The following is a 23,979-nucleotide window of genomic DNA, read 5'->3' as shown; positions in this document are numbered from 1 at the left end:
TAACATGAATAAAAATTGTCGTATCTGAAATTATTCTTGTTTTGCATTACAGTAGCAACAAATGACCTATATGTTTTTACAGCTACCTTTTGGAAACCTTGCTTTTTGAGTTTCTATGACCAATGAGTTGCAGTCAACAAAGAATACTGATCATATGGGACATATTAAAAAAATATTTTTTAGTTCCTTAGATATTCATAGACTTTATAACTTAGCTTTTAAAAATAAAACAAAATTTAATTTTCAAGTTCATATATTTCTTTTTTTGTTTAAAGGAAGCATTCAATCCATTTGGGTCAAAACCAGAACTGCATCAATCCCGTTTCCTCTACTTATTTCTCTGTATACATGCCTATACATTCGTACTGTTTCTCCCCTGGCTCACTTACAATAGGTTTCATTTTATGATAACCACCTTCCCAATGGAGTCTAGAGGAAGGTGTGCCAATCTGCTAGGCTCCCACCTAGCGGAAGAAGCCTGCAGCCAGCAAATCTATCCCTATCCATCCTGTCAGGCTCCCAAAAGATGTGGCAACCAGGCGAGGAGCTTTATTTAAGCTGCAGTCAAACAGATGGCAACCAATTTGTGCACAGCAAGGTCCTGCAACCAGTAAAATGACATCATCAGATAACCTGCTAGTTATTGTTTTCATTGCATTTGTTTTGTAGTTTTATTCGGTAAAGGCAGTAATTTTTTTTGCTTTTTTAAAAAAGTACATTATACAAAAGAACAAAAGCAGGGGAGTTTCCAAGGAAGCCCCAGTAACATGTAACGAATCTGCGAAGGCAGGGACCAAAGTGCCTAATTGGGCCAGGTTGCGGGCCCGGGAGGCAGGAGGGCGAGCGACGCCTTGTGGGAGTTGTAGTTTGGCTCTCCCGCCGCCCTGCCCGAAGAGCGACACGACTACAAGTCCCAGAAAGCGCCGCGCGTGACCCTAGCAACCGCTGGGCCTCTCCTCCCCTCCCCCATCCACTGAAGGGAAAAGAAGAAGAAGCAGAAGGAAAAAGGAGCCGGTCCGCTGTGTCGAGCTTCGGATGTGCTCCTGAAGGAGGGATTTGCAAATGAACGCACTTGCGCTGCCCTATTTTTGTATTTGCATTTTTTGAAAAAAGAAAACTATATTAATTTTCCCGCGTGAAGAAAACTTATTTTGCAGTTTTGTTTAAGAGGGAGGTTGAATTGCATTGTAAAAGCAGGCCGAATGTTTAGGAATGGCTGAAGAGAACAACAAGGGTCAACAACCCAAGCCCAGTGGTAAAATAAAGAAGGCTTCAGTTGCTGAAGAGGAAGGGGAAGAAGAAGAGGAGGAGGAGGAGGACGAGGAGGAAGAAGAGGAAGGGGAGCTGAGTTTAGGCAAAGCCATGCAGCAGTGCGAGCTCAACCAGGACATGATCGACATCAGCATCTCCAGTCTGGAAGGGCTCAGGACCAAATGCGCTGCGTCCAACGATCTGACGCAACAGGAGATTCGCATGGTGGAGGTAACATGGTGCCTCTTTTGCTTTGGTAGCCAGACCCGGCTGTGCTGACCAGTGTCAGTCCTGATCCCAAATGTGGGTGGGTGGGTGGGTCGGTCGGTCACAGTGCATTGGGAGATGCTGGGTGGTCCTGGTCACCCATCTGCAATCTCCACCACGGGGTTCCTTCCAAATCCAGCCAGTGCCTTTAGGGATCAAACGAGAAGGGGGCAATGCCCTCACTCTGCAGAGCCCTCACAACCCCTCCTGCATTTTTAAGTCAAGGTAGATCAGGAGCAGCTTTTAGATGTAAAAAAAAGCCCTGTCTGTTTTCCTAATGTGCTTAGAAAAGCATTTGGGATGGAGGGGAGGGGGTTGTGGGGAAGAGTCCCACCTGACTAGACTCCCTCCTTTAAAATTTACGAAACGTAGATACCAAACACGGAAATATGAGCCAGCTAACCGGGTCTTTTTTTCCTAATGAACTTGGGTATTTATACACGATTTTCCGATTCAAGTGATAATCCATAAATTTTGCACCTGCTCTTGCCATGCAGTCTCCCAAGCACACTGCTGTCTGCGTTTTTGAGCACACAACATATAGCTGTCTCTTGTCTGACCTCAACCAATTGCTTTTGCTCAGAGCTAATATGCATATAAATTGCAGCAACGCTGTAAATTATTACAAGGTTGAAATTACGCACTTTTTTATTTCGTCCTGTGCCTAGTAAAATCGAAGCATTATTTCAGTGTCAGCCCAGCTGTACTGAGTACGAAATAAAACTGTAGTGAAGGGTGTTTCTAATCTTCAAATATTACGTGTGGCATAATTTAAAGTTTACTCACGGTTAGGCATTAAATTATTATTTCTTGTCTTGGCTGTGGGTTTAACTAGGACCAACAGCTGGCGTTAACCCTTAATCGCAAAGCAACACATGTTGGTAAGCAGATACACTTTTTTTTCAGGCTGCATTGCGGCCGAAGAGACTTACTGCTTTGTACCTAATCGTAGGGATTCGCAGAACTTTCACAGAGATGGCTTAATTTTTTTTGGCGCTGTTCTATTACGGGTGTCAGCATTTTTGTTTGATCTTGGTAAGCCGCTGTCACAACTCGCTTGGAAATGTTTAAGCATGTTCAGACAGGCATTAGTCATGTCGTCAGTTTTTGAAAAGGGGGAGGAATCGCAGTTTCTCCCGGCTCATTAGGATCACGGTTGATTGTTTTCATGTAAGTGCATTTTGAAGGCTGTTTCCCCTTCTTCTCCGGTCTCCGTGCAAGCGACGGGCCTGTGTTGTACCAGACAAACGCGTCCACACAGATGAGATCAGCATAACCCACTTCAACAGAAAATGAGGCGTCGCTCCATTGCAGGAGGACTCGATTGCCCTTTGTAAGCAATTCGCTTGAAAGGAAATTTTTTTTATGTTTTAAGAGCCACGGTCAGTGTCCTCAGCAGGATAACTAATGTAAATGTATCGATTTATGTGACTTTTAAAAATGTAAACCTGTAAACGATAATCAAGATTAACGTCATTAAGTAATGGAAGTTTTCTTTGGTGCGATCTGCTTTGTGGATGTTGGGTGGTAACAGAACGAAAGTCCTTTCTGGATTATTGAGCCATGAAGTAATATTGGTCTCAGTTGTGGTGCGTTGCGTGTAGTGCTGCGGCTGTTCCCAAAAATAGATCACAACTCCTCCTCGTTTAGTGAACATAAATACTCCGCCGCACAAAGGTAAGAAGGCTGATTCAATACTAGCAAAGCGTGTGGCACTTTATAATATGGCCGAAAAACGGGGAGTTGACGTGAATAAGCATTCTGATCTATTTTCTCAAAGTAACCCTGGGTTTGTTGATAAAACAGGTTGGTGATTGAAGAGTGTGACTGCATGTGCTGGGTGGGAATTCCTGTATCTTTAAGTTAACTTAGTTGTATCCTGTTGGTTCACGTGTTGTGGAGGACAATTCTCGCTCAAAGTACTAAAACTTTATAAGTGTAGATTTAGCCCTGATTGTATTCATATTAGTGAAGTAAATTCTGGAGCAGAGGCTGAGAAGACCAGCTTTGAGCTGTGACATTTACAGTAAACGTTCATACTAATTACCCACCAGAATTTATTTTTAATCATTTCCTCTTCCGTGCTCTTGGGATTGAGGATGACTTCCTTCTACCCCAGTTCTTTGACTTCTTCAGCCACATCAGAATCCAGTGTGGTACCCCACAGTTAGTGTCATTGATGGGACAGAAGTCACTTTTTAAAGCCTGTCGATAGTAGTTTGGGAGGTGGCATACTTCCTCTGGCAGGTACTTTGAATCTTTTATGTTTCTGACAAATGGACTGGAGGATCTGAATGCTGTTCCTCCATTTTGTGTTGGCTGGAACTGAGATTCCATGAATCCCTTTTCTCCGGGAGTTGAGAAGGTGATTGAATTGTTTCCTTTGTCCACCTGCTAATAGTCTGTCTTGATGTTTCTTCTGGGAGTTTGGTTTTGGGCATGAGAGTAATGTGGCCTGAGCGTTAGAGCTGATTTCATACAATCATCCAGAGATTTCTGCAGCAATGGTGGTGGTAGTCTTCTGAAAATAAGAAATAGAAATGTAACTACATGCCACCACTGCAGGAGGTTGGCTATTTTGTCCCTTGAACCTGCTTCTCCATTAAGTAAGATACAACTTTTCTCAAGTTCATGACCCCACTCGATCACCATCACCTGCAATTCCCTCACAGATTGAAAGTCTGTTTTTTTTCCCAATTTGGAATAGCTTCATGGATTTGGCGTCAGAAACTTCTGGAGCAAACAATTGTTTGGGCTTGTAACCCCTTGAGAGTGTTTCCTGATTGCTCATTGCACCTGTATGCTAGCTTTGTGTTTCATGAGAAGGAGCCTTTATGTTCCTTTGTGCTGCAGCTTTCTGCAGTCCTTACTTAAGTAATCTGTTCATTCATTTCCCAATATTATGACTTAAATTTCTACTTTTTTGGCCACTTTTTCCACAAACTGTTCATTCCTCATGTTTGGTTCATTTGCAAATTTGGCTACATTATCTTACTTTATATGTCACTAATGTGGTCTTTAAGTAGTGCTTTGAGATAGTTTATATTTCATAAGCATACAGGAGGGGAACGAGGCCTGGTTTGAGGTCTTGGTCTTCAAATACTATTTTCCTGGCGTGCTAAGGTCTCAATAAATTTCATTATTGATATCTATATTTGTTAAGATGTGGCTCCCAAGGTAGAACAATCTATGTTTTCTTGTCGTATTGAAAGTGGGTAGAGATTGTACAATACAAATGACTGAAAATATATTAAAATGAATGGGCAGGGAAAGATTCCAGTGTTAGCACACCTTGATTCCCAGAGGTAAACTTGTTGAACTCAGGGTTGGGGGTGTTCCTCTGTACCTGTGTATCTGAGACAGGTAATTGTGAATAGAAGAGCAGGCATGAGGGTCTGAGTGGTCTCCTCTGAATCTCTAAACAATGTTATTTTTTGGTGGTGACATGGCTATAGCTAAAGATGCTTTGGAGGCCGAAGTCTGAGGTGAATGAATATCTTCAAGGGTTAAAGAGATGAGGCTGTCAGAAACTTGATGTGATCCCTGGACAAATTTTACAAAAATATTGTTATATTGGTCCACTTGTAGAATCAAACTTAGTCCTTTAGAAGTGGATAGCCTTGAATTTTGATATCATGTGACAGGATGTGTCAAGATGAAAGTTCACTCTGCACAGATTACCTAATTTACTAAATATTTTCCAGAATTTTTAGTATTTCAGTATTGCTTTAGGACAAGAAATTTGTTTTTTTGATTGAACTTTTTGGAGGCAACCATCTGTTTGGTCTGTTACACAATTTCAGGCAGCACCATTGCACACAAGGTGGAGAAATCACTAACTTATTCATGTATGGACAATTTCTTGCTTTGCCTTTGTTTAGTTCTGCATTCTTAACACTCATTCTGAAGTACACTCCACTCATTTTCATCTTTTAATGCCTGAGCTGTGAATTACTTGAACATCTAATCCATTATTTTTCTAAACAACCCGTGCCGCCTCTTCAATAGCATGCTGTCACTTATTTCAGCAGTTAATGAAAGCTTGGGTCCATTTCCAAATGCTGCTTGTTATATCTCTCTGAACTAATTTTTAATTATTTCTGGCTGACTGCCACCCCACCCCTTCACCTTACTTAATCCCATGCTACTTTTATACTCCTTGGTAATTTCAAAATTGTACCTTGTCATGCCTTGTCTATGGCATTATATGTGTGTGTGTGTTTTTTATGAACATATAACAGTACTGCACAGAAACAGGACTTCAACAGCATGATTATCCCTTCTGAAGTCATTCATTCCCTGTTATTATTACTGACCTGTAGCTGTCCAGGTTAACAGTGTTCTTTTGAAATGGAACCTGAGACCCAGGATTACCCAAATTTACAAAACTCTACCCTGTACTTTGTTTATTTTCTTGATATTCTTCAGCGTCTACCATAAGCGTTTAAGTTGGGCACAAAACGTTAAACCAAAGTCTGATCAATGCTGAAGATCAGGAAGTATTTTTGGTGAGCAACAGTTAACATTTCAAGTCTATGCTCTTTCATCAGAGCCGAAGTATAACCTGCATTGTTTGTTTGGCTGCTGAATTATGTATTTTACTTCAACATCCTTAAGTACTATGTAAATATTTATTTAATGATAGTGATTATTGAATAAAATGAAGCCTATATATTTTCTAATCTGTTTCTTCTAGTATTTTCTAACTTTGTTTGAATCAGTTAGGTAAATTTTTTTAAGGGAAGTTGATTTTTGTGTTGCAGTGAGGTAGAATCAATGACTACATTCAATAGGACTGATTAGCTAGGCATTTGATTAAATACCGTTCCCGTCAGAGTAAATAAAATTGCTAATGTTGACTTGTATTCTGTGTAGATGTATTCTAATACAGAATAAATTAGGATGACTGTTGCTGGGAGATCTGTTTACTGTAAAGAAAAGATGTGATGCAAATACAGTGCCACATTGCTTTTCCTTGACCTCTGGGTGTTTCAGCTTATCTCCCTGTGGCATGTGTCCCCTTGCACTAGTATAGTGCAATTGTGACATATCTGGATGACAAATTGTTGTATTTACATTTCTTTCTTGCTAGATTTGGCATTTAAAATCATGCATTTCTCCTTTTTTAGTTGTTCAACTTGAAGCTGTTCAGTGCTCAACGAGTAACACTTACAGGGTTTGAAGGAATAATAATTTACTTTGAACTTTGAATTGTCCACATTTTGAATTTGTGCAGAATAAATTTTCTTTTGAAAGATAATCTGAAAGCTCCATGTGTTAATTGAATTGTTTTATGCACTTTGGTCAAAAATGAATAATGGTTATAATTTGCAGGTGGCATTATGTGATCATGTAATGGTGCCAAAGATGCCCATTATTTCCTGAATACTTGAGGTGGCACAGTTGAGTAGTGGTTAGAGTAATGCTATTACAGAGCCAGCAGCCCGGGTTTGATTCCTGCCACTGTCTGTAAGGAATTTATACATCTCTCTGACGGTATGAGTTCTCTTTGGGTGCTCCGGTTACCTCCCACATTTCAAAGCAGTATTGTCAATTGGTCATGGGTGTAATTGGGTGGCGTGGGCTTGTTGTGTCAGAATGGGCTATTACCAAGCTGTATCTAGATAAATAAAAAAGAAATACTTTTTTTATATTATATGGTCAACATAATTGTTTTTAGCTGTTTGTGGTTGTTAAGCATTTCATTGCTACTTGTTTTTCATGTCATAGAACATAGAAATTTACAGCACATTACAGGCCCTTGAGCCCACAATGTTAAGTCATGTAACCTACTCAAGAGACTGTCTAGAATTTCCCTAGCGCATAGCCCTCTAATTTAATAGCTTCATTTACCTATCTAAGAGGATCTTAAAAGACCCTATTGTATCAGATCCACCACTGCCACTGGTAGTGCATTCCACACATCCACCACTCTCTGTGTGAAAAAGTTATCCCTGACATCCCCTTGGAACCCATTTCCAAGCTCTTTAAAACTATATCCCCTTGTGTTAGCCATTTCAGTCCTGGAAAAAAGCCTCTGGCTATCCACGTGATCAATGCCCCTTAACATCTTATACACCTCTATCGGGTCACCTCTCATCCTCCGTTGCTCCAAGGAGAAAAGGCCTAGTACACTCAACCTATGTTGACTTAGTTTATATCCTACTTTTTAGTTCTTGCATTTATTTGTGTTAAATTTGAAATGTTAACCATGGTATTTCTATGATGACATAAATATCAGCCCTCTATTTATTTAGTGTTTTTAAAAAAAGTCACCATTTGGATTGCAGTTCTGGTTGTGGGGTAATGTAATGCCAAAGTATAAAACTGGAAGCAAACACTACTTTTGTAGTTTGATTAACTTACAGTGTTTTTTTGGTTTGTGAGGATTATTTCCACACAGAGCAAACCTTCCAGAAAAAATGACCTAAATTGGGTGAAAACAGCCAGATCATCTTGAGCCTTGATTTGGCAAGAGAATACAAAGGTAGAATTGCCTGGAAAATGGTGAAATATTTATCAGTAATCATTTTCTGATATTCATTTATCATAGGAGACAGATTATGTATTCAGTACCAAAGCAAGCAGATCTTTTGTATGCTGTCAGTTTTTCTTTCCTAAATTCCTGTAAGATTTTGAAAGAGTTTCTCTTTCCTCCACGTGCCTCATTAGTTTAGAATGTGCTGAACAAATGTTGAAGAAACTTTTTTGCATCTGTGCTTTCTCTAAAGGTTATCCAATCTTAGATGTGTTTTGAATCTTAAATTTAATGAAGTGATTTGTACACAAACTGTACAGTTCATGACGTGTAGAGATTTAAAATTTTGCATGGTCATTGACTTGAGAACAAGATGTTATTCACTTTGATGAAAACAATGGAATGAAAATATATTGGATATAATCTTTGTATAAAATCTGAGTCAGCATATCAGCTTTGATATTTTTATTGAATGGAAGTCTCATGGTTCTTCAGTATCTTATCATTGGTGCATTTGATTCTGACCATGAGACTATGTGTAATATTTTTGATGAACCTGTCATTCACGTCTTGAGATCTAGTGTTAAAACTTTTATGGTTTCTTTCCCATCCTCTCCTACCTTATCAGTTTGTAATGATCTAAAGCTGACTTTTGTCATGCTTGTGTTTTGCAACTGTAAAATAAGTGACTGTCAAAGTATTTTAGACAGTTTAAATGGTCTAGACAACTTTTAATAAGCCCAGATTTAATAATCTGCATTTAATAGTGTAAACTTGTTAAATAGCCTGGAGTCATGTTGTTCACAGTTTAAAAAAAAGTTGAAATTACAATGGTATTTAATGTTTTTAGAAATATAGAGAAACAGTGCTTCTCTTCAGTTTTCTGCTCTGTGGAACAATGTAATCTGTAAAGAATTTCAACATATTCACAATGTTCAATTTATTTTACCCATGTGCCTTCAGAAACTGAATTGTGTTGTGTTGGATACCATGTTTGACCCTACGATCTCTAGATTATGCATTCTTACCACTGCTTGGCATCCTTGTTCAATGCTGCCCTCCACTCAGTACCTCAGGAATTCTAATCTGCAGCTTCGTGATCTCTGTTCATGGTCATCCAAAATTTGTTCCCATTTTCAATTTCTGTATATAAGCTATCTTGTATATTTATATTTCTGCGTTTTTTAAATCTTACTGTGTTCTATGCTACACTGGATCTGGATTAACAATTATTTTGTTCTCCTTTATACATGTACTGGAAATGGTATCAAACAATCTTGAACTGACTGCCACCATGTCCCTTTTGTCTATCACTCCTGAATCTGTTGACCTATTTACCCTGACAATATTTTGGTCTTTTAAAAACACAGTTCTGTATTTGCTTCAAATATTTCCATGATCCTGCTATTCGATTTCTTTGTAACCTCCATCCCTTTAATACTTTGAGGTTTATGTACGTGTGCAATATCCCCAATCTCTGGCCATATCTTTACTTCCATGGGCTCTGTTATTTGGAATTCTTGTGGTTTAGTATGTTCAGTGAAGTGACAGATATTTTACAACATGAAATGCATTATATGATAAAAAGAGGTCCCTTTTCACAATTTCTAGCCCTAAATCTTTAGGATGCAAGATTTATTTTGTTTAATTTAATATGTGGTCTTTTAGCACACCATGTATTTATTGCATAACTGGTCACTGCTTTCTTAATAATTCAGTGCAGATGAAGAGCTTTGAGGTAATTCTATAGTAGTGACCTGCAATAAGACTGAAGTAACTTTCTTCAACAAAAGTAACAGTTGGCCTGAGGGTTGAGAGCATTTATGAACTAGCCAAAGAAAACCAAACATTTGAAAGAGGGAAGGTAGAATATCAGAATCAGAATCAGGTTTATTATCACTGGATGTGTCGTGAAATTTGTTAACTTAGCAGCAGCAGTTCAATGCAATACGTAATATAGAAGAAAAAATTTAAATAATAAATAAATTACAGTATACATATATATTGAATAGGTTAAAAATCATGCAAAATCCAGAAATAATATGTATTAAAAAAGTGACGTACTGTTCAAGGGTTCAATGTCCATTTAGGAATTGGATGGCAGAGGCTGTTCCTGAATCGCTGAGTGTGTGCCTTCAGGCTTCTGTACCTTCTATCTAATGGTAATAGTGAGAAAAGGGCATGGGTGCCCTGGGTGCCAGAGGTCCTTAATAATGGACGCTGCCTTTCTGAGACACCATTCCTTGAAGATGTCCTGGGTGTTTTGTAGGCTAGTACCCAAAATGGATCCAATTAAATTTACAACCCTCTGCAGCTTCTTTTGGTCCTGTGCAGTAGCCATCCCATACCAGACAGTAATGCAGCCTGTCAGAATGCTCTCCACGATACATCTATAGAAGTTTTTGAATGTATTTGTTGACATACCAAAGACTCCCAATGAAGTATAGCCATTGTCTGGCCTTCTTGAGTCGGCTGGTGTGGTATACTGTGTCCAGTGCTCCCGCTGTGGCCTTTTATATATTGGTGAGACCCGACGCAGACTGGGAGACAGTTTCGCTGAACACCTATGCTCTGTCTGCCAGAGAAAGCGATCTCCCAGTGGCCACACATTTTAATTCCACATCCCATTGCCATTCTGATAATGTCTATCCATGCCCTCCTCTACTGTCAAGATGAAGCCACACTCAGGTTGGAGGAACAACACCTTATATTCCGTCTGGGTAGCCCCAACCTGATAGCATGAACATTGATTTCTCTAACTTCTGTTAATGCCCCTCCTCCCCTTCTTACCCTATCCCTGATTTATTTATTCCACCCTCCTTTTTTTCTCTCTCTGCCCATCACTCTTTGCCTGTTCTCCATCTCCCTCTGGTGCTCCCCTCCCTCTTTCTTTCCCCCCTAGGCCTCCCGTCCCATGATCCTTTCCCTTCTCCAGCTCTGTATCCCTTTTGCCAATCACCTTTCCAGCTCTCAGCTTCACCCCACCCCCTCCTGTCTTCTCCTAACATTTTGGATTTCCCCCTCCCCCTCCTACTTTCAAATCTCTTACTATTGTTTCTTTCAGTTAGTGCTGACGAAGGGTCTCGGCCCGAAACGTCGACAGCGCTTCTTCCTATAGATGCTGCCTGGCCTGCTGAGTTCCACCAGCATTTTGTGTGTGTTGTTTGGATATGTTGGGACCAGGTTAAATCCTCAGAGATCTAGACACCCAGGAACATGAAACTGCTCACTATCTCCACTTCTGATCCCTCTATGAGGATTGGTATGTGTTCCTTCATCTTACCCTTCTGGAAGTCCACAATCAACTCTTTCATCTTACTAACATTGAGTGTCAGGTTGTTGCTGCGACACCACTCCACTAGTTGGCATATCTCGCTCCTGTACGCCCTCTTGTATGGGAATTAACTCCTATGGAATTTAAGATTAGATGGCAGGTGTTTCTATAGATATATAACAAGGAAGAGAATAGCAAGGACAAATATGGATCACCTGTAAACAGAGACAAGAAAATTTATAATAGGGAATAAAGAAATGGTAGAAATATTAAACAAAAATAGTAGTAGTTAAGTTGGTGAGGTTGAGAGCCGAGAAGTCCCACACTCAGTGGCCTACATTCCAGATTTGTGTAAAAATGGTGGATGCATTGGCTGTTATCTCACTGCATTTTATAGATTCTGAGATGGTTCCTGAAGATTTGAGGTTAGCAAGTGTGATTCTACTGTTTGAAAAGGGAGTGAGAGAGAAATTGTTGACTTGTTAGCCAAACATCATTGGCAGGGAGCTTGATGAATCTATGATATAATAACAGAACCCTTAGCAAAAGAATAAGTTCAAGCAGAGTTGCCATGGACTTCTGGAAGGGAAATCAGGTTTACTTAATCCACTGAATTTCATTAAAGATAGGAATAATAGAATAGCTAAGAAGGATCAGTATTTGGTACAATTAGATTTTGAATAAGATTCCACACAGGAGGTTGGTGGACATGAATTTGGGTGTAATTTACAGGAATTATTTGAGGATTGGTTAACACAGAAACAGCAAAGAGTTGGAATAAATGAAGTTTTCTCTCCCTGAGTAGATGGGTAACACAGTGACTGGTACTTTGATTTAGCTATTCATGATCTGTATTAGCAACTTGGCTGAGGGGATCAAATATTGCAGGCCATGAGGGCATGTTGCAGCATTTTAGACTCGATATGGGCTTCTGTAACTTCAGATAACCTGCTTTCTGTTTCTATCGCAACAGGCCGTTTCTGCGGTAGGTCATTCATCAGTGATATTGGCTCAGTTTTTCTTTCATCAGCAAAATCTGAACAGCTGGGCATGCCACACAACCTTTATTTTACAACATTTACATTTTTATTTTCACTCAGCTATCTTTGCTTCATAGCCTTATACATACACACATGCAGCCCCTTTAAAAGGCAACTTCAGTACACCGAATAGTGATTACCTGGGATGCACTGCCTGAGGAAGTGGTTGAGGTGGGTACAGTTGCAACATTTAAGAGGTATTTGGATAAGTACATGAGCCAAACGCTAGCTATTGGGTCTAGCAAGGAGGATGCTGTATGAATCAGTTGGGACAAAGGGCCTGTTTCTGTGCTGTATTATTCCATGATTCAGATTTCCCCTTTAGTCTATCAACCAGATGATTTCTACAACTTATCCTCGTGGATGCTTGGTTTCACTTCATCAGAGAGATTCCCTTTGTCTATTTCAACCCATCCTCTTTGCATATTAAAACTAACTTGTTTTCCTTTCTCCAGTACTGACAAAAGGAGCTTGGATCAGAAACATTAACTCTGCTTCACTTTATACAGATGCTGTTTAATATGCTGGGTGTTTCCATCATTTTCTGTTTTTCTTGTATTAATTATGCAATCATATTTTGCATAGAATCTTCACTGTTACATGTCATGACATTAATTTTGCAGCTCCATTTTTTTGGAGGTGGAAGGCTGTTGCTTATGTAGCCTGTCAAAGCATCCATTTATCCTTTTGATTCATTTTCACCTGGGATCTTTGAGAGAGAGAGCACAGTTTGAAATACTTCACATCTTGAGATTGTTATTAAGTGACAATGCACTTGAGGCTGGTATTCCAGTATTCTTTTTCTCAAGGTGTTAAAATAAATGATTGTTAGCTGTCCTTGAACAGGAGTACTGGGTGAGTGAATTGGAATACAATAGAAGTTTGTTGAATTTGATGAGCCCTGTTGAACAGTTGATCTCACACCCCAGCCAGCTCACAAAGAGCAGCATGTTTTTGTTCACTGTAACGATAACCAGCTTTGTGTTTGTGCATGATCACGTTGGCAGAGAATTGGCAGAATCTTTCATGCTGTTTTATCTGTGTCAGGCATGGCTTGGTCCCTGTTCTCCTATTGTTATTTTCCAACCCAAGCACCCTTAAGAGGTTCATAAGTCCTTTAACCTTCATGGCTATCTTCTGTGTCTGTAATTGGAGGAGGTCCAGCTGTTTTGCTTTTATTTCCTGATGGGTATGCATTTCTCCTTTGTATATATACTTCATGACTTGGTATTGTTGGGGAAGGCTTAATTTTCTATGGTTTTGACATTTGTAATAACAGTGAACTTTTGATTTACAGTGCTTTGAAAAAATATTCAGTCCTCAACTGTTTATTCACATAAATGAGTATTACAAGCAGGGAGTTTGATCAATTTAACGAGCATTTTAATTTGTGATCACATGCTATTTTTCCCCACCGTTAGAGCTCAAAAAACGGAAAATTGTAAAGCATGAAAAACTAAAAATTCAAAAGCTCAGTTGAACCACCTTCACAGCTATTACAGCCAGTTGTCTCTTTGGATATGTCTCTGTTAGCTTTGCACAGTGCGATGGAGCAAGATTTGCCCATTGCTCCTTGCATAATTGCACAAGCTGTGCTAGGTTAGATGGGGAGCAACAGTGGACAGCCGGAGATGTTCAAACAGGTTAAGGTCAAGACTCTGGGCCACTCAAGGACATCAGTTTTCTTCATTTGAAGCCACTCCATGGTTGTTCTGGCAGTGTGCTTTGGTTTGTTGTCCTGCTAAAAGGTGAACTTCCGCCCCCAGTTTAAGCTTTCTGGCAGAAGCTGGCAGGTTTTTATTCAGGGTCTCTCTGTATTTAACAGAATTCATCTTCTTATCAATACTGACCAGATTTCTATTCTCTGCTGTTGAAAAGTGACCCCATAGCATGATGCTCCCTCCACCATACTTTACAGTAGGGATGGTGTTGCCATCTCAAATTGGTGTTACAAACTCAAATGTCTAATTCTGCTTTGCAAGTGTTTTCTTTCTCCACCCAAAGCAGAAGCTTAGATGCTAATACATGAAAATTTACAGACAACTTATCTTTTGTAGATCCATATTTCTCTGTGAATGTTGCAATATGAGCTTAGATATAGTTGGCACAGACTCTGTGAGCCAAAGGGTTTGTTTCAGTGTTTGGTTCTATAAATTAAAGGGTGTATTTATAGAGATATGGATAAGTTGAAGAGCAAACTTTTAGTACATATGGACTTTAGGATCTAATGAAAATAGACTTTACATAATTCAAAATGGGTGCAACAGAGAATGTAACCAGGGATTCTGTAAAATCAGATTTTGGATGTGAGCTGTTTTTCAGGTTCAATGCTAATAAACTGCCTGAAAATAGGTGGTTTTGGTGGCTGGTTATTTATTTATTAATTATTGAGATACCACACAGAATAGGCCCTGCAATCCTCCAATTTTATTCCTAGCCGAAACATAGGACAATCCACCATGACCAATTGACTTACTAACTGGTACATCTTTGGACTGTGGGAGGAATCTCAAGTGGTCATGGGGAAAATATACAAAAACTCCTTTCAAGCAGTGGCAGGATTTTAAACATCAAAATACTAATATGTAGCAAACTTTGCCCCAAATTAAGAGGTAGTAAAATATTAATAGGTGTAGGGAAATTGCAGGACAACTAAAAAATTAATTATAGAGCACACCACCACAGAAATAGGCCCTTTTGTCCATCTGGTCCATGTTAAACTTATTCCATTGACCCACACCTAGACCATCTACCATCCATGTACCTATCCAAATTTAAAATTTTGCAATCACACTTGCATCCACCACATCTGCCAGCAGCTCGTTCCACACACACGCTACCACGTGAGTGAATTAGAAATGAGCAACTTCAGTGTGGACAGACTGCACATTCCCAATGGTTAAATGAAATTCTCCTCAGCTGACCCAGGCTACCCATTATTTCATTGAAAAGGAGTAGCTTCATGTCATTTCAGAATTATGAACTAAATACGATTCAACTTGGAAACAGACAAAATGCACCTCTTTGTTGAATGCTCAACTGGATATTCTGTTTCATTTACCCTCAATGGAATTAGTTCAATTGTCATTCAACCATACACATGTATGCAGTTAAATGAAACATTGTTCCTCCAGGTCCAAGGTGCAAAATAGTGCATGCAGTCACATAAAACACACAGCACGTATGGTTATGATAGCACTTAGTCACCAGATGATATTAGCACAATCTGTGGAATGACAAGATTGGTGCATAGGATGTTGTCCTGGAGCCACGTTTCTGCAAGAACAAACACACAGCAGTGTCTTTTGTGGCAGCATGTATATTTTGGACTGTTTTAACTCCCTGGTTACCTCTGAAAGTTTAGAGAGTAAATTGTAAACATGGTGTTCCAACATTATGTGCAACAAGTTTGTACCTCTGCTTTGATAGGGTGATACGAAAGTATAGAAACAAAGTTCCCAAAGATAATGAGAAAATGCCATAAGGCAGATTCAAAATGATCTGGGCTGCTGAAGCAGTACACGTGTTTCTTCTTCCCCCAACCATTTGCAAGTAGCTAAGGTTGTAATTATGAATTGAAACATTTGTGGGCGATTACGTAGAAAAGTTTAGATGATAATTATTGATCTTGAAGAGATCTGTGCAGGTGTAGATTTTGTGAAATATCTTTTGGAAACATTGACACATATAATTGTATTTCTTAACCTTGTTGAAGGACTGAAATGCTTTAGGTCAATTTGTTCCCCATTACTGTTCTTAAATTACTCAGCTGATTTAGAAGTGAGGTGATGCCATTTCACATCCTTTCTGGTTTAACCAGTACTGTACTGACTCAAATTGCAGTAAATCACCTCACGAATCCAAAAATGCCATCTGTTTCCTATTGTAGTTGTATTCAAGTATGATTTTGATGGTGAGCTGCATATTTCTAGGCATTGAAAATCTGTGTAATGCTCTTTATTTTTATTACACAATAACTTCCATCTTTATAGGTTCTTTAACATCTCATTCACAGGAGTATTACCAAACATAAAATTGACTTCAAGTCATGTAAGGACATACAGCCAAAAATTTTGCAAGAGGCAGGTTTTAAGGAGTGTCTTCGAGGAGTAAGGAAGCAGAGATGTTGGACAAAGGAATTGCAAATTATTGGGCCTTGACTGCTAATGGCAAAGGTACCAGTGATAGATAAAATTTGTGAAAGACAAAGAGGCTAGAATTGGAGAAGTGCAGATACCCTCAATTGTTTAGTTTGGAGAAAACTAACAGATTTTCAGTTTGGTTCTAAAATTTTTTTTGCTGAAACTTATTACATAAACTTTATTAAATGTTTGTAGATTAGTTAATTTTTATGGCTGTAATTAGGTTCTCCTGCTATGGGTTATTTGGCTTATGGCATTCATCTGTGTTTGACATATTTGGACAAGCCAGAGAGTGAAGTGGTGCCTTGTGATTGGATAAACAGATGTTGGTTTTCATTTAGCTGAAATTATCCTGTTGGAAGTAGCTTGTGTACTCTCCTGTGTTTTGTGGATATAAGACTGACAGTTTAAAAAATTGATGGATACAGTAATCCATTGAACCATTAATGCATTAAATGTAAATAGAAGAAGCTAAAAATAAACCATCTTAAAAATAAGACAGTGTCAAAACGAAGTGAGATTCTATTTTTGTGTGGAGCGATGAACAGTGTTTTGTGAGTCTGCTTTGTATATCCACACTGTTAAGGTTTAAGATAAGGGAGGGCAATTATAGTACGTTGTAATGCCTTGGCCTAGAGGCAAGGAGGCCCCTTTGAGCAACAATTGCTTGTTTTGATATGTCTGTCTTAGCTTTAGAAAAGTACTTAATTTAAAAATAGGTGATAAATGAAACAAGTTTAGGAAGGCTGACTTAAAATCTTGATTTAAGCGATGGTCTGAGGGGATCAAACAGAAAGCTTAGAATAGAATTGGTTTAGTGCAGGGATTCCAGAAGAGCCCCAGGTAGAGCGAATTGAAGATCAATAAGATGAGGTATAATGAGTGAATCAGAATCAGGTTTATTATCACCTGCATGTGGCGTGAAATTTGACCCTTGATATAGGGTAGGATAAGGGCAGCAGAAGTAATGATGTGTTAAAGTTAAAGTCTGTCCTGAACCTTATAGGCTCATCAGGTTGGTGCTCATGCTGGTTTCCATGGTGTGAAACGACTGAGAGTACGAGACTCCCCCCCCCCCCCCCCCCCCCCAGATAGTCTATCGTGAGGTTTACCCCCAGCATTTTGCTGGTACTCATTTTCAACTGGGTGGACTGGAACAATGTTTGGTTAAACACCTTCATCAAGGACACAACACGCTGCCTTGGCTGGGGCTTGAACTCACGACCTTCAGATCGCTAGTCCAACGCCTTAACCACTTGGCCACGCGCCACTAATGATATGTTGGTTTTTGTAAAATAATTGACGCCCTTGGGGAGTTTGAGTTTGGAGTGAATACTTTTGAGGAGTTCTGGTAGTACTGAATCTGTAGAAGAACTTTGCAATTTGCTCTTGTACTTTAACCTTGCAAACAAGCCTTTTTTCAGCTATATAACTGCCTTCTGAAAGTTCTGATGGAATTGACTGCCACCATCCTTTCAGATACTATGCTCCAAAGTTTTAATGTGCAAGTATGCTTTCCACCAAAATACCAATTCCTCAAATCTCTATTCTTCTTCTCTATAGCCAATCCTTTTAGAATGAGGAGGACACTTCCATTTAGGATATTATGCATTCTGACGTGGCTAATGAGGTCAATGTGGGAGCCACAGTCTTCTGCCAGTGAGGCAGATTGTGATTGACAGGGTAGGTGGATGGGTCATTTGTGCACAATTAAAAGCCATAATCCTTGCTAAATCTCCGCCGTAGCATTTTCAAGGCTATTTTGATTACATAAAATTTTTTGCCTGGGTCACTTTGCTGCCTGGAATTTATAACACTGTCAGTTTCTATCATTATGAAAACTTAAAAAAATGTATTTCCCAAACTTAAATCAGGTCACTTATTTGTAACAAGAAAAGTAATATATCGATTGAGCCCTTGAGAGATTTCACAGCATATTTTACAGTTAAGAAAATATATTCTATCACCACTCTTCCACAGTATTTGCTTTGTTGTACTTGGAAAGACCTTGTATATATTCTCTGCTGTATTAATATTATCAGTCTGTCATTTCATTAGAGAACTTCAATCAGATTTGTTAGACACATTGAATTTAAAATAAGTTACTGTTCCAAATAAGTTGATTATTGACCATGGCAATGGTTTCTGAAAGTTTTCTCATTAATGATGTGATTTGACTTTTCTTCAAACTACTTTTTTTCCCTGGATGCCTAGCTACAATAACTGTTTTTACTCTATGTGGATCAAAAAATGACTGGTCAATTCTCTGGGATTGCACATACTGTTAAAGGCTCTTGTTGCCAAGATGCATATTGGGAAGAATACAGAGTAACATGATATTCTTCCATTGAAGGAAAAAGCTGCCAAGTCACATTGTCAAATTTTGGTTGAAGGTCATGAATGATTTTTAATAAGGGATAAGGTTTAATAGCTATCAGATTAAAATAAAGATTTAACACACCTGAAATTTTCATGGGTTTTTTTTGTATTAAATTTTGCCTCCAACTTTTATTCATTTTTAAAGAATAAAGACTCTGAAAATTGCACCCACCTTGATTTATTTTTGCCATTCCTTTTGTTTAAAGAAATACTACAAAAATAGTCGAATTATTTCAGAACAAAGACTCTTGTCATGAATCTTAGCCTTCTGAGTTTTATCTATTCCTGTGTACAAATAGAGCCAATACCTGCAAGACATGTTGAGCATAATGCTGCAGGCGAAAACACCCCTCAACACCCTTGCACTTCAGTATTAGAAATGATCCATAGGAAGCCTGTCTTTCGCTTAAGAGAGGCTAAGAGAAATAATTTAAATACAACAGTTTAATTTTAAAACTATTATCCAAAATGAGATCAGTGGTTGATGACTCTAGGTCTTCTTGATTTTGAAGTTTAGTATTGCAGTGCTTTAACTCTACATTTTGTTGCAACAATGAAATTAAACGTGCTGTGAATGTTCTTGGATATCAAAGTGGATTTCGTAGTTTTGCAGTTGTATTTTAAACCCAATGTAGGTTTGAAGTGAAACCCTTGAAATTGTTATGGTACTTATGAGTCTTCACTCATGGAATGTGGGCATCGCTGGAAAGGCTGACATTTATTGGTTGTTTCCAGTTGCCCACTTATAACCCTTGTAATCCTTATATAGGAGGTCCCTTGTAGTTTTGACACAGCAATAATGAACTCATGGCTAAGTATTTCAAAGTCAGCATAGTAGCATAGTGATTAGTGCAATTGCTTTACAGTGCCAGGTGTTAGGATTGGGATTCAATTCTCACTGCTGTCTGTGTAAGGAATTTGTCACATTCTCCGTGTGATCCTGTGAGTTTCTTCCATGTGCTTCAGTTTTTCCCATATTCCAAAGACACATGGATAGGGTCAGTGAGTTGAGGGTATGCTATGTTGGCAACGGAAGTGTGGCGACACTTGCAGGTTGTCCAGTTCAATCTTCGCTGATTTGATTTGACAAAAACAATGCATTTTGCTGTACAATTCCTGTACACTTCAATGTACATGTGGCAAATAAAACTAATCTTTATTTTTTCTTTTAAGTAATTGTGGATGTGCTTCAGATAATCCAAATTCCATTTCCCCAATGGCGGCAGATATATTCTTTTGGTCCAAATTCTTGGAGTTATTGTTCTTCTAGAACTGCACAGACAATTCAAGTTGTTGACTCTTCAATAATGAATGCGCACAAGCACGATAGTCCAACACACTAACCCTCTGAGAATCAGAGATACCAAGCCTTCCAGCATACGTCAAGAAGCTTTAGCTGCTTTAGGTTTGAGAGAGAGGTTGTTATGACACCACTCAGGCAGACTTCTCCCCTCTATATGCTGATTTATCACCACCTTTGATTTGGCCAATGACTGTGGTGTCATCAGCAAATTTAAATATGGCATTGGAGCTGTGCATAGCCTCACAGTCATAAGTATAAAGTGAGTGGAACAGGGGTCTGAGCAGACAGCCTGAGGGAGATTGTGGAGGACATATTGCCAATTTGAACTGACTGGGGTCTGTAAGTGAGTAAGTGGAGGCTCCAGTTGCACAAGGAGGTATTGAGGCCCAAGTCTTGAAGTTTATTGATTAATTTTGTGGGAATGGTAGTATTAAATGCTAAGCTGTGGTCGGTGAAGGGCGTCCTGCTTTGTGCATCTTCACTGTCCAGATGTTCTAGGATTGAGTGAAGAGCCAGTGAGCATCTGCTGTTGACTTGCTGTGATGGTAGCAAATTGGAGTGGATCCAATTCGTTTCTCAGCCCAGGAGTTGTGTTTCATCACGAATCTCAAAGCATTTCATCACAGTGGATATATGTAAGTGCTACCTGATGATAGTCATTGAGGCAGATTACCACATTCTTCTTAGGCAAACAGCTGGGTACCTCAGACTGCTGAAAGGTTAAATATCTCAGTGAATATTCCAGCCAGTTGATGTGCACAGGTCTTTAGTACTCGGCCAGGTACCTCGTCTGGGCCAGGTGCTTTCCGTGGGTTCACTCTCCTTACAGCTGCTTTCACTTCGACCTCAGAAACTGAAATCACAGTGTCATCGGGGGCTTGAGAGTTCATCAAGGTGTCTCCGTGTTGTGATGGTCAAAGCGAACATAAAAGGCATTGAACTCATCTGGGAGTGAATGAAATATTCCTAGGTACATTTCACAAAATCCACCCTTTCCAGGTCTTTAACACTCTGGATGATCCCGTTAATTCTGGGGAAATTAAAATTTTCCACTAATATAACCCTGTTATCTTTACAATTTCTCACATAGATATAACTGGGTGGTGCAGGCTCATTGGGCTGGTATGGGCCTGTACTGTGCTATATCTCAAAATAAAAAAATAACTATGCACAATTTATCTACATAGCTACTTTTCCTACTAACGTGAGGCTGTAAATACACCCTTCAAAGAGTTCAAAGTAAATTTATTATCGAAGTACATATACGATTCTGAGATTCCTATTCTTGTGCAAAATCACAGAAAATACAATAAACACAATGGAATCGAAGTTTACACCCAACAGGGCAGACAACAACCAATGTGCAAATAAACCCAAACTCTGCAAATACAAAAGAAAAGAGATAAAAAAGAAAATAACAAACAAACAAACAAATAAATAAATAGTATTGAGAGGATGAGATGAAGAACTCTTGAAAGTGAGTCCAGTTCAGTGGGAACAGTTCAGTAATGGGGCGAGTGAAGTTGACCTGCATTGGATTTATTACCTACATCCTTCACGTACATGAGTAAAAATCTTTACATTACGTCTCTGTCTAAATGTGCAATTTATATTAATTTGTAACATAGGTGTGTGCTGCTTAAGGTCCATTCGGATAACATCCGATTGCATATATGTCCGTAGTCCCAATCGGAGAAAGTGACTTAGCGGACGTAACCAACTCATGTATCGCGTGTCTCTTGAGTGTAGTAATGTTATCTCTCTGTTTAATTTTCTTTCGAAAATATTACCGTGAAGTGCATCATGGCTTCCAAACGCAGCAAAACCACTCCTAGTGATAGCAGCAGCAAGAGGCAAAGTTGGTGTTTGCACAATGTCCAAATCACATAATGTCCGATTTCACAGAATGCATCAAGGACGTTAAACATACCTGTAAATAGTATTTACAACAGTGCAGTCAATATGTATCAGCATGAATTAATCACTCTGATGTCCTGGTGGGAAGAAGTTGTCATGGCACCTGTTAGTCCTGGCTTTTATGCTACAGTACCATTTCTATATACCTGCCTCTGTAAATGTCCTGATTAGTGGGAAGTTCACATCTACAGATGCGCTCCTGTTGAGTGAAGTTGAAGTTATCCCCTCTGGTTCAAGAGCTTGATGGTTGAGGGGTAATAGCTATTCCTGTACCAGGTGATGTGGATCCTGAGGCTCCTGTACCTTCCTGATGGCAGCAGCAAGGAGTGAGTATGGCGTAGATGGTGCGGGTTCTCGATGATGGATGCTGTTTTCCTGTGACAGTGCTCCATGTGGATGTGTTCAATGTTGGGGATGGTTTTAACCATGATGGACTGGGCCATTTCCACTACTTTACATGGGCTTTTCTGTATTAGGATATTAGTGTTTCCATACTAGGTTGTGATACAACCAGTCGATATACTCTCCACTATATATCTGTAGAAGTTTGTCTAAGTTTTAGCTGACATGCCGAATTTTCCCAAACATCTAAGAAAGTAGAGGCGCTGCTGTTATTTCTTCATGTTGGCACTTATATGCTGAACCCAGGACAGATCCTTTGAAATGATAACATCAGGGAATTAAATGTTGCTGGTCCTGTCCATCTCTGTTCCCTCAATGAGGACTAGCTCATAGACCTCTGGATTCTCCTCCTGAAATCAGTAATCAGTTCCTCTGTCTTGCAGACGTTGAGTGAGAGGTTGTTGTTGTGGCACCATTCAGCCAGCTTCTTAATATCCCTCCTATATGCTAATTCATCACCACCGTTGATTCAACCAATAACCACGGTGGTGTCAGCAAACTTCAATATGGCAGTGGAGCTGTGCTTAGCCTCACAGTCGTGAGTATTAAGTGAGTAGAGCTGGGGCTAAGCACACAACCTTGTGTGTCTGTGCTGAGGAAGATTGTGGAGGAGATTAATGTAGACCATAGCACACAGCACAGGAATAGGCCGTTCGGCCCAGAATGTTATGCCATACCAGCTAAAAAGTAAATCAAAAACACCCAAACACTAAGCCTTCCTACTTACACCATGTCCATATCCTTCCAACTTCCTCATATCCATATATCTATCCAAATGTCTCTTTCTAGCCTCTAATGTATTTGCCTCTACATTGCCAATCCAAACTGACTGGGGTCTGCAAGTGATGAAATGGAGGCTCCAGTTGCACAAGGAGGTATTGAGCCCTAGGTCTTGAAGCTTATTTGTTAGTTTTGATATTAATGATAATATTTTTTTTTACCATTAATTGTTGTCTTTGGATCGGAAAGTTCACGAGGGTAACCATGCCTCCACAGTATTGTTATGAATGACACTAGATGCACAGGAAAAAAAACATACCAAAAAAAGGATGGGGGAGGGGGGAGAATGAGGAAAGTAGTTATACAGTTCTTAGGAATAGTACTTGTTGGACTTTTGAATTTAATAATATTATGGGAGCTCATTCATATGTAGGGTGTTTATAACCTGAAGGCATCTGTAGTGGGAGAAGAAATATGAAAGCATTCAAAATGTTTGTGACAAGAAATAAACCAGTCAGTATGAATACATTTCTCTTTGCAAGCCCACTTGTTGCATTGATTCCTTTTGTTCATGTTGCTTAATCATTGCATGTATCACTATAATGATGATCAGTGGTTTCAACAGCTCCAGAGTTGACTCTGGTGTAGGAAAGGCCAGTGACATTTAAGTTGTGGCACCTGTGGTCATTTGTTTTACCAGAATTTGCTTATTTAATATCATTGAAAAGATTGTGCATGATAAAGCCTCACAGGAGTTTGATTCCTATAAATCTATCATCTTATGTAGGTGGAATAATATCAACTAA

The 23,979-nt window shown here is 39.2% G+C and overlaps 1 protein-coding gene across 10 annotated transcripts in view; it reads left to right on the top strand.

Annotated features, from left to right (window-relative positions):
- Nucleotides 1-794: 794 nt before the first annotated feature.
- Nucleotides 795-23,979, top strand: part of ksr1a (kinase suppressor of ras 1a) — a 179,203-nt gene continuing 156,018 nt past the window's right edge. For 2 of the 10 annotated variants that reach the window (XM_059973487.1, XM_059973491.1), the window contains exon 1: nt 795-1,482. In XM_059973487.1, the coding sequence (XP_059829470.1) occupies nt 1,213-1,482 (270 nt within the window). In that variant the 5' untranslated portion in view covers nt 795-1,212. Of the gene's footprint in view, nt 1,483-2,088; nt 2,400-2,437; nt 2,554-2,573; nt 2,689-2,710; nt 2,852-2,883; nt 2,901-3,241; nt 3,325-23,979 lie in introns of those variants that run through there. The other 8 variants (XM_059973490.1, XM_059973488.1, XM_059973492.1 and 5 more) reach the window with 7 other exon arrangements.

Source organism: Hypanus sabinus, chromosome 6, assembly GCF_030144855.1.
Source record: "Hypanus sabinus isolate sHypSab1 chromosome 6, sHypSab1.hap1, whole genome shotgun sequence".
NCBI lineage: Eukaryota > Metazoa > Chordata > Chondrichthyes > Myliobatiformes > Dasyatidae > Hypanus > Hypanus sabinus.
The sequence above is the reverse complement of the archived record's forward strand: the minus strand, read 5'-3'. Positions and strand labels throughout refer to the sequence as shown.